The following is an 11102-nucleotide window of genomic DNA, read 5'->3' on the forward strand; positions in this document are numbered from 1 at the left end:
AGTTCCGGTTTACTGTAACACCTTTCTCTGGCTCCACCCAAAGGTCAGCTAACAAAGCAATAATAATAGCAATAATAGTATTAGTATTTAGGAAGTTTTACACAATCTATTCATCAACACAAAACAATGAACAACAAGCCAATGATATTCAGTGATACTGTATACAGGCTAAACTTCAGGTCAAGTCTCTTGAAATGCAGTAAGATTTTAAATTACCGGTAAATGAATCGCACATAAGATTGAATTAAAGTTAACGAGTCTATTTGGAGTTGCATTGAAGATAAAAACAAGTCCTCACACTGAGACTTTAAAGATTCACAGAGAGAGTCGGATCTTTATTCAAATCTAGTGGTTGGAGAAAATATTGGCACTTGGTGAGTCTGACAAAATTAACATCGACATATCACAAAAGTGTGTACAGTAAACAGAGATGATTTAAGAGTCTTAAATAACTGCTTAAAAAAAAGAAATGCATAAATACAAAATATTTCTTCAACAAAGTATGTTTCAAGTATGCTTTAAAGGTTTTGAAATGACCAAAGAGAGGTCGAATAAATGAATATACAAACATGCTCAAAATAAATTGAACAAACCCTCTAATATGGAGTGCATCTTGTATAATGACCTTTACATTGTAAGCTTGACAAAGCCAACTGACAATCAAAACTGACCACAACACTATGATATACACTGCAAAAGCACAGCTTTCAGATACAGTTGCCTAAGTGCTATGAGTAAGTATTGCACTCTATGGCTTCTTCCATTTAAAATTGCACTTGTAAAAGACACACTTTTGATTTCACCAGTTCAATTAACATTGTTTCACTGGTGTTTACTCAAAGCATTCATTTAATTATTTAACATCATATTTTTTCAGGAGGAGAAGATGGAAAAAGCAATGAATATGCCGGAGGAGCTTCATCTGTTTGAGACAGAAAGTCTGTATTCATCGCTGGTGCACTCGGCATCAAGTTGTAGTTGGGAGCTGTTGAGGACTGAAAGGAAGGGACTTGTGGGGCCGATGGTGTTAGGGCTGGTGGAGGTGGGTAAAATGCAAGGCCAGAAGGTGGAGGGTGAAGCACTGGAGAGGAGGCTGAAGATGAATATGGAGATCCATATCTAGAAGGCAGCTGTGGCACTGGGTTATTGTAGCCCGAGGTCATGTGTGGTGGCTGATATGGGTATGCAGGGGGTGGTGTTGAATAACTCTGGACTCCTCGGTATCTATAACTGCCTGAATGTGGAGATGCAGGGTAAGGACCCGCAGATACTGCCGGAGGAGGGAAATCACTGTTGCTTGGGCCCCCAATAGGTCCAACCTGATGGGGACCCACAGCCCCACTATTCTGATAGCTGGGAGCCAAATTAGCAGGTAAAATGACCACTGGTAACACAACCTCGGGATCAAAAGCAAAGCTGATGTCCAGATATACCTAGGAGAGAACACGTCTGCTTCGTTAGTTTACAGTGATTTACTTTTTAAATAGGACATGGAAAAAAATGTCTTTATAATATTGAAATTGTAGAAAATCCTTGTCAGTCATTATGGATTTAAATGACATTTAGCTTAACATGCTTTACCATGGAGATAGGTATGTTTTTGTTACAGTATTGCAAACCTTTAGACGATATTCCACTGAGATGATCTCACAATTCTGGATTGTTGGCGTCAGATCAATTGGAATCTTCATTGCACACTGGACCATTTCCTGTCTTTGGGGTTGAATGGAGTTCTCGACCATTTTGAATATAACTTTGCTCTCTTCCTTGGTACCTCCGCTGGCCCGATACACAATGTCTTGTTTTATACTAAATTTGGGAGTCATCTCACTGGAAGAAGAATTGTTGATTTTTGCAACAATTGCCATTGTCTCACCTATTAGGAGAAAAACATATGTTACATTTTTTTTATTCAATTTGATTGAAATTCCGTTGCCACACAAAACAATGTATTTTGGTATTATGAACCTCAAACAGGACCTACTCATTTTAATATGATAAACACCACCCTCTGTTTGCTCCAAGGTACAGTATTTGAAAGTAATGTCAGACTCAAATTTGAAAATTATAATGATATTAGAATAGTCCAATTAGTCTAATTATATTAATCATGTTGTGTGTCAAGTCACTTTTTCAATTTTTACTAAAATGCTAAAGATTGCTATGATTTTCTCAAAAAATGGCAGATGTTTCATGGTGTCAAAAGCTCAGGTGTGTTCAGTAATTAGGCAAATGTCATTAGTCCCACGATGAGAGAGAGAGATTTAAAAAAAGGAAGCAATTATCTACAATACCGGAGGAAAGAAACTGGGAAATCTAAAGAGAATATTAATGTGGTTAGTTACACCTGGCTAATCTAAAATGTCCTTCATGACAAAAAGTCTTTGGAGTACATACCTGCACAACTTATTCCTTGTAATCAAACTTAGAAAGCTGGATAAGGATATCTGTGAACTTTACTGTCATCCCTGCATGATTTAAATGCATCATTTATCGTTTGCTGTTTTGCAGAATGAACAGAATGAATGCTTCTTCTGAGCCATATAGCCATGATGTTAGTCAGAGCAAAAAGGGATATAATCCTAAAGAAAATAGACGTTCAATAGCTTTACAAGATCAACACAGTTGAAATTCCCGGTTCTCACTTCTCTATTAAAATGTGAGCTTAATAATGTGACTTTTTTTGGTTACACCATTTATCCTCCCATGGGCTCGGATACGCTTGGACTCTCCTTCTAATAATCAGAGGTTTGATATTGCAAATCATAAATTGTAATCAATGACAATGTTAGTAAAATTTTGTAAAAACACTCTGATCTGATAATGAACTGTCAGATCTATCATCAGGTTCTGATTTACATCCAGATCCATTTATGCATTTGTTTCAAGTGTTTTAATTATGAGAGGCTTGTCTGCTGAAATGCTCCACAGGCCATCTGTGATCTCTGTGGTCCAGCTCAACTGATTTACATGAATTCTTGCGTAAATCATACATTTGTACAATAGCCACTGATTGATTCTCCAGATTCATCTCATGAGCTCGTAGTAACAATCTCTACAAGCTCTGAGAATGAACTTAAATAGTTTGTTGTTCCACTGTTTAAGTTCTTTTTTTCTTATATATTTTTTAAAATTCTTGGTAAATTTACACTTGTGGTAATATCCATTCCTTATTACATCAAATTCAAGTCTTTTTTACCGACACATCTTGTGCTGTGTTTTCACTGATTGTTTTACCAGTATCTAGCCCAAGTATCGCAGTAAAAGTTGTTTTGTGTATTAATTTGTAATTTATAATTAGTAACTTTTGTGCTGTATTTATTGGTAACCCAGCAGCCTTCGATATTCATTCCTTATTTGGGTCTGATGGACAGTGATAATACATGGTATACATTTTCCATTTAGATTCAAAAATATTTGTTGTTATTACCTTGATCTCAGGGTACAATCTCTCACAGTCCTGAATTTTAAAATATTTTACTGAACAATAAATTGTTTTCAGTATTTGCTTTAAGCAAATTCCCTTCCAGAATTTCAAGCCACTAGGTTTGCAGATGAATTTTAGTACCTTGAGCATAAGCAGTCTTTGTAGTAATGACATCCATGTGCACATGTCCTGTAGAGAACAGCCCCATCTCCTTGGTTGTTGAAGCAACTTGTTGTGACTTGTATGTAATAAAAAGAGAAAACGATTTCAATACAAAAACATCTTCGATTCCATCAATTCCATCGTTAACACAACACAATGCATAGTTTAAAGTGGCTACAGCTAACGTCTGCCTCTAACAGTCTTTCAAAAAAATGTAAAAACAATGTACAGAAATCTAACTGAAACCCACTACATAATACGGTACCTTTTCAGATTATCTAAACCACAGATTAAGTTAGAGACTTACTGTAGGGTGCATGAGCATGGGAGCATGCAGAAGCTAAACAAACCAAATATTTCCCTCATAGAACATGAAACAAAGCTTTAAGGGAGTGTTTATCTCGATCAGGTGGAAGTACCTTCGCAGAGGATTGTATCTTTGAAAACAATCCATAACAAAGTATTTTAAGCCCTCCCTGCGACATTACAGCTGTTTACAGAGGAGCTTCTCTGGCTATACATTTCCATGATAATGACTTAGTGGGGAAAGTGTCAGAGCCTGATATTTCAGACGTGAAACAGATGCAAAGAAAACTTCATGTGTGTGTGTGTCTGGATACAAGTAGAATTTAAATAAATAAATGTGCCAGATGTACAAATCAGATGTGTGTATGTCTACAGTTGGATACTTCACACACCATTAGCAAGTGGAAATTCAAAATAGACTTAGAGACAAAATTGATCTCCTGTTCTGCCGTGGAATCAATCTTCCAACTCCTGGATAGCTTGGCCTCCAGCTTGTAGACAATTTTTCCATGACTCCCTCTGAAGGATGTAGGCATACTTCTGTAATGGGGAACCATCAGATTATTAAACGAGATGTGGAATAGCTGTTTTAAGTAAGCTAGTTGTTCTGGTTTGTTAGACTCAGTTACAAAGTAGGAGTGCAAACACAAGGTTTTTGGCCTGGCCAGCTCTCTCACCGTAAAGCACTTACCCTGTCGGGATCTTCATGTTGAATTTATAGACATGGATCCCTTTAGGTAAAGCAATTTCTAAAAAGAAAAAGAAACACTACTGTGATTTAACATGTCATATGTTTATTTACCACTAGACTACAATAGAATGTACACAGCTAAGGACCGTAAAACAATGCCATTCATATCTACAATATGATTATTTTCCACTTGGCTTTATTCCAGTAGAAGCCACTCTGCCCACTACATACAATGTGAAAGCGGTGCTCTGCTTTCTGAGCAAAGAGCCAACAAACAGCATGATTGAATAAAAGTGCATCCTCATTCGGCGTCAGCCTTCTCGGCTCCAACTCTTCCAAAGACAGCGCGTTTCATAACCTACTTTTAAATGCACGAGTTGCACAACTGGTTTTAACCCCTGTAGTTATTAAAGTCTAATTAGACAAGTGAGCATTTAAACATCACACACGGCATAACTGTTCATTATTATGAAACGGCATGTCAGCAGTCAGAAACACAGACAAACATAACCAACAAGACAGTCTGCAGCCTACCGTTATAGTCATCTGGGATTAAAAACTGCTTTAGTTTGAACAATCTCTGGTGCGCAGAGTAAGTGCGTGATTTATCGCCACTCCCTCTTGTCCAGCGTACCTCGGTGTCTCCCTTGGCCTTCACAAACAGGCGTTCAACTTTGGTTTGCTTAAATAAAGCCAGCGTCACATTCCCCGTTATAACGTCTCCCTCTGAAAACGTCCTGGCCTCATTCAGCGCATCGTATGTGATCGTGAAGCCTTTAATAGATGGCATGGTCCCGAATGAGGACTGTAGCGCGTTCAAACTAAGAGAAAGTCGAGCCGAATGCTCGTCTGCTAATTTTCTCACTCCGAGGGTCTTTCCTGGTCGGGAAAGCATGACGTCTGAGTCGGACAGGGTACGCCCATCATGAACCAAAGTTTTTCCTGAAGATCTCTACTGCCATCCACTGTGGGCAAGTGAGACAGAGGCTGACTGGGAGCAAGCCTGGGATAAGGAGGTAAAGTGGTACATTGCATGCTTGGTGCGTCAGTTAATTTGGGAATACAGAGCCCCCTGGAGGCTGTTCATAGAAACATTGTACAACGTTGTTTGGATGTCGGGACCGCTGAGATAGATCCACTTTGATGGTAAATTTATTAAAGAACGGGATTACTTCATTTGACTTATAGTATGGTGCTCTTTCAGGACACCTTGAATCTGTGTCAGTCAACTTCGTGGTCACACGTGCCTTAATGCAATTAGCTTTAAAAAATAAAAATAAAAAAGTATGTAGGCCAAAGGCAGAAAGGAAACTTTTCCAAATGCACTTATCTAGAGACTCGTCCCTGCTGGTACTAGAGAAATTTGGGATGATGGGAGCTGTAGTTCTAAAAACAGGCCCAGCAGTAAGTAACGTCTGTTATTTGAAGTCTGTATACTAAGGTGTGGTTGAATTAGGACAAAGCCAGTCTTGACAGTCCATGTACTAGTCCATTATGAACCAAAGTTTTTCCTGAAGATCTCTACTGCCATCCACTGTGGGCAAGTGAGACAGAGGCTCACTGGGAGCAAGCCTGGGATAAGGAGGTAAAGTGGTACATTGCATGCTTGGTGCATCAGTTAATTTGGGAATACAGAGCCCCCTGGAGGCTGTTAATAAAAACATTGTACAACGTTGTTTGGATGTCGGGACCGCTGAGATAGATCCACTTTGATGGTAAGTTTATTAAAGAACGGGATTACTGATGTTTTTTTTTTTTTTTTTTTTTTTGTTATGAGCTGTCTCACACGTTCTGAGAATGTTGTATAACCCTTCTCTGCTCGCCACTGACTGGGACTTTATTTGCCTTTACTGGATGGATTGGTTAGGTTTAGGCTCTCATATAATGATCCTTACTTTCTGATGTCAAACAGCAGAGGTGAAGTTGCAAAGTGCAAGTGATTTCTGTTGCTTTCCCTTAAGCCTCTTTTAATTGTTCACCTGATTACTTCCAGCATCTGTCTGCACTTTGGATCCATTTTCAACACCCGCCATGACAATGGCTCCACAGCAAGCCTGTCAAGAAAGGAAAGACCATCAGAACTTACCGACTTGGTGAGAATGGACTGCAGATCTTAAAATTAAGTCTGTATGATTTAGGTGTGGCTCTCATACGTGCTTATTGATGCTGCATTCAATAACAAATGGGAACTTGGATATTTCCAACAAGGTGTTACTGGGAAAAATCAACAAAAACACTGACAGGAAGTTGGATTTCCTTACTGGGGACTCTTGTAACGTTACTGAATCCTGACTAGCTTTCCTGACTATGACAACAGCAAAAACAAAGTTGAGTGTGGGTCCTTAGAGCACGGTTTTAAAAATACAGAGTTATTTGTTATTTCCATTTATATTTTAAAACTCTGGTGTATCCATGCTGTAATTGAAGGAAATGTCTTGTCCCAAAAAGCAAATAAATAATTCCATATTAAGTTTTAATGAGCCATGGAATAAGGAAAAGTCTACCACACAATCTAAGTATCTGTCAGATTAGTTATACAACAAGAAAACGGTTGTCCTGTTTTTTTTTTTTTCAGGTCTGTACTATGCTCAGTAACTCATGTTTTAAATTATGAAAGAAAGGCAATCAAGTCTGAGCAGCCTGATTTACGGGTAAACTGATATTATGGTGCTTTTATGCATTTTGAGAAAGAGCTAGACAGAGGTTGAATAGATTTATTCATGTGTGTGTGGTTGTGTCAGCGGAGTGTAAATATTTGTCTGACTTTTTGTGTGCACAGGGCTGTTGTACACTGTGTGCATGGTGGTCAGAAAGCTTCAGTAAGGTATGTGCATCTTGGCAAACAGAATTAATTTTATAAAAAGTCTTTGGAAAGACATTCTGGCATCTTAGTGTACAAGGATGTCTTCAAAGTCTGTATTTGTTACATATATGGAGTTGTCGTAGAACAGAGTGGAAGAGAGAGAATACAGTGACTGTAAATGAACAAAGTAACAGACACACTGAGCTGAATTCAATTTGAATTAAAACAAACATGAATTAATTGATTTATGTCAAAAAGAGAATGAATCAGAAGAAAAACGATATATTCAGCAAATTAGATTATTATTATTTTTTTAAACGCTCACTGAATCAATAAAAATTATGCCAAATGCTAGACAGCATCAACGTATTTTAGAGTTGTGCATAGTACAGGTGAAATACCAAATGAAGAGGAATTTAGCATCAAATAAGAAGTGTAGAATAAAGGACTTATAGAACTGCGGGAGGTAAGAACTGCAACCTTCGTGATTATGTATAATATACTTTAAATACATTATTTTTAGCGGTGGACATAGTCTACCTCTCTGACCAAGAGTGCAATCAGAGAACTGATGTTCATTATGGATAATTATGAAGTGTATTAACAATGTAGTTGTTGTTATAAGATGTATTTAATTGAATGTGTCACACTTGTTACACAGTAACGTTACCTTTGTATGGAGTCTCCATTCAGAGGAAACTGTTCTGCAGCCACTGTCTCCATCAGAGCTCATTTCCTCTGATTCAGGCAGTTCAGGTTGGAAATGCCCCATCAGTGGAAGCTAATTGAGAAAGTTGAATCGGTCCACCTCTGATAAACAATTTAACTGATACTAAGATGTTTCTTTGTAACTGAGTGAAAGTATTCTAACTTGCATTTTATTTTTAGTACTTCGAATCAAGGCTGTGGTTATACAGAAAGTTTTCAAATAATTGTTGTCCATGAAGTTAACATATGATGGTGGAGAAAGTTGATGTATTAGATAAATGGAAAGGTGATATGCAGATTCAATTGTAAGAGTCCACAAAGCTTGTATTCTGTTTCATAGTTGGAGTTTCTATTATAAATGCCCATTGGAATTGATGAAAATATCACATCGACGTTGCGTGTTTGTTGTGTGCCTGTCAGGAATACCCTGTTCTGCTTTCTAGGTTTACCCAAGTCTAGATAAGCTGATTACTATTAGCTGATATTAGATGTTAAATAGTATTTTACTGGCTTTTTATCTACACTCTGCACAACTCTATTAATTACAAGAAGTACCTTGGAGACTGTCGCTCTTCTTATGCTGTGAGTGCAGTGAACAGAAGGCAAAATGAAGTCAGGGCAACAAGACGATGGGAGCAGTGCAGTACAAACAAGGGACCAAACAATGATGTAAAAAAAGTTTAGAATGAAGCCTTATAAAAGAAGACAAGGAAGTAGAAAGTTCTGTTTTAAAGTTGGCTCAAGTGAGCACAACTGTCACTGTGTGCTGCTAAAACAATTTCTTCCATTTACAGTCTTTGGGAATGCTTTGTAAGTAAGGTTACTAACCAAAGCTGGTTGCTACTGCTTTTAGACTTATTTGATGGAAATGTGTTTTTCAGATTAGTTTTTTGTTGTGGAGGTATGGCCTCGTTTTTAATTTTGATATTTGCAATAAATCCCTTGGAAAATACAAGTCTCACTTTGTCAGGTGTTGCATACACGGTAAAGCTTTTTTTTTTACCTACAGAATTTGGTCAAGGGGTCGCTGTCTTAATTTGAAAGAAATGGGCATAGTCAGCATTTTTTAAATGTATTTATTGAGCAATATCTTTGAGTATCTATACAAAAGAGCAGTCATCTGATTTTGATCCATTATTTTATGTTGAACCCTTAAAAGGGCACTTTGCAAAATAAAACAACTTAACTGACAATCGCTTGTTAATGGAATATGTAGCCTATAAGCCTGTAAGTATAAGAAATATAAAATTAGTCAAAAGTGAGCAAATCAAATCCAGCTTCGGGCATCTATTAAGCCGAGGACAGCCTTGCATGCTTTCAAACTAATCTACAATCGAGAGGGTTCAGTTGGTTGTTAAGTGGTGCCTGATAACACTTGTCCATTATGGACCACAAAGCACCAACTGTATCAGCAAATAACTGAAAAATCCAGATTGATATCACACAAATATATCATGACTGCATATTTTCTTTCTTGGAAACTTTCTTGCACTCAAAGTAAAAGTAAGAGCTATTATAAAATACTTTTACTTGTTGAAAATAGTTGATCTATTAAGTACATAGACAAAAAAACCTCAGTAAAAGCTCATTAATCCATATTGTGTATGTGCTCCTGGTTGCATAGGTTGTATTCTTGCATTGGGAGAAAGCTTGCCTTGGTCAAGTCCAGTCTTTATTAAGATTAATGAACAGCTTGACATTTTTAGTCCTCTGTCTGAATCGATAATTTTAATACTCATGAGGGCCAATGGGGATCTAAGCTTGTGGAACACACATTGTGGCCACAGGGCGCATGTTAAATGTCCAAGTGGTAATCAATGCAAAGAAATTAGCTATTGATTTCTTATAGTTTTGTAATAGGTTATCTATTGGTTTGCTCTTTCGGAAAATTCCAATATTTGTCGGATGGAATTGTGCTGATAATATTGCTTTGGGGAATGTGCTTTTGTATTTGCTTGCAGTCACCCAGCTTCCATGTGTTTCTGTATGTGTGTGAAGGGTCACATTCTAATTAGCAAAGATGGATGGCTATAAATAAACATGTTAAGCAGCACATTGGTAATGCACAGGTCGCTACACATAAAGCTGAGAACTTCTGATTGGTTTTGAGTGATCTTGATGTTGACTTGAAGACCAGTGATTTCAAATATCTATTTTGACTGAAAACAGTCTCTGCTTTTTATCACCAAAACGTGTCTCTTTTGAAAGTGTTAATCAGGACTTTGGAATTATATGAGATATGGAATTTTATATATGAGTAGAGAGTTAGTACTTTGGTACACGATAAGTGGGAAAAAAGGATAAAAATGGCTTTCTTTCTGTTAACTGCATGAAGAACTTTAGTTGCTCATAGTGCTATTTACCATGTTTATGATACATGTTCACATACATGCACACAATTAAGTTATGTTTTGGCAAATGTGAAGTCTCTTAAGTCTTGCTGTAGTTGGAAGTTCTTGAGGCGAATCGCAATAAATGGTCTTACCTACAATTACCGAAAGCCAGTTATTAATCATGTTTACAGAACAGTTAGGGTAGGGACATCTAATGAAAAGATGAAAAGGCAATCCATCCGGTAGAATTCATTGTCCACAATCATACGTATGGTCTGGTATCTGATGAATACGTTTATCCAAGAGACCTTACCTTGCCGTAACTTTCATCAAGTGTGTATAAGATTCTGAAAATATTTCCTTCTGGTGGCACTTTAGCTTCTATTCATAATAGATAACAAGGTTTAAACATGACGTGAAAAGCGTCTTCTCTGAATTGCCCATGAGGTTATACTGGCCTACTTATTTGCCAACTGATAGAAACCCTGATGACAGGAAAAGAGGAGGCTTTTTTTAGTACTATAGCTGGCATTAGTCATAAATCAGCTGCCTAGATAAGTCTTATAGATCACCCCAACACAACGATCCTATACCTCTACCGTCATTACAGGGGGAAAAAAAGGTGACATTTTTGATTGATTAAAGTGGTGCAGGCTAGCTTAGGCTAAATCA

At 37.4% G+C, this 11102-nt stretch overlaps 1 protein-coding gene across 1 annotated transcript; it reads right to left on the reverse strand.

The window, feature by feature from the left end:
• Positions 1 to 306: 306 nt before the first annotated feature.
• LOC140310007 (arrestin domain-containing protein 3-like) lies at positions 307 to 5496 on the reverse strand. The gene is made up of 6 exons (XM_072388118.1): positions 5121 to 5496; positions 4587 to 4644; positions 4288 to 4435; positions 3569 to 3665; positions 1620 to 1876; positions 307 to 1433 (listed from the first exon to the last, which is right to left on the reverse strand). Exons 1-6 carry the CDS (start codon positions 5479 to 5481, stop codon positions 864 to 866), a joined length of 1491 nt encoding a protein of 496 aa, XP_072244219.1. The 5' UTR covers positions 5482 to 5496; the 3' UTR covers positions 307 to 863.
• Positions 5497 to 11102: the final 5606 nt, after the last annotated feature.

The sequence above is a fragment of the Leuresthes tenuis genome, unplaced genomic scaffold (assembly GCF_036924035.1).
Source record: "Leuresthes tenuis unplaced genomic scaffold, fLeuTen1.0.hap1 SCAF_6, whole genome shotgun sequence".
Taxonomy (NCBI): Eukaryota; Metazoa; Chordata; class Actinopteri; order Atheriniformes; family Atherinopsidae; genus Leuresthes; species Leuresthes tenuis.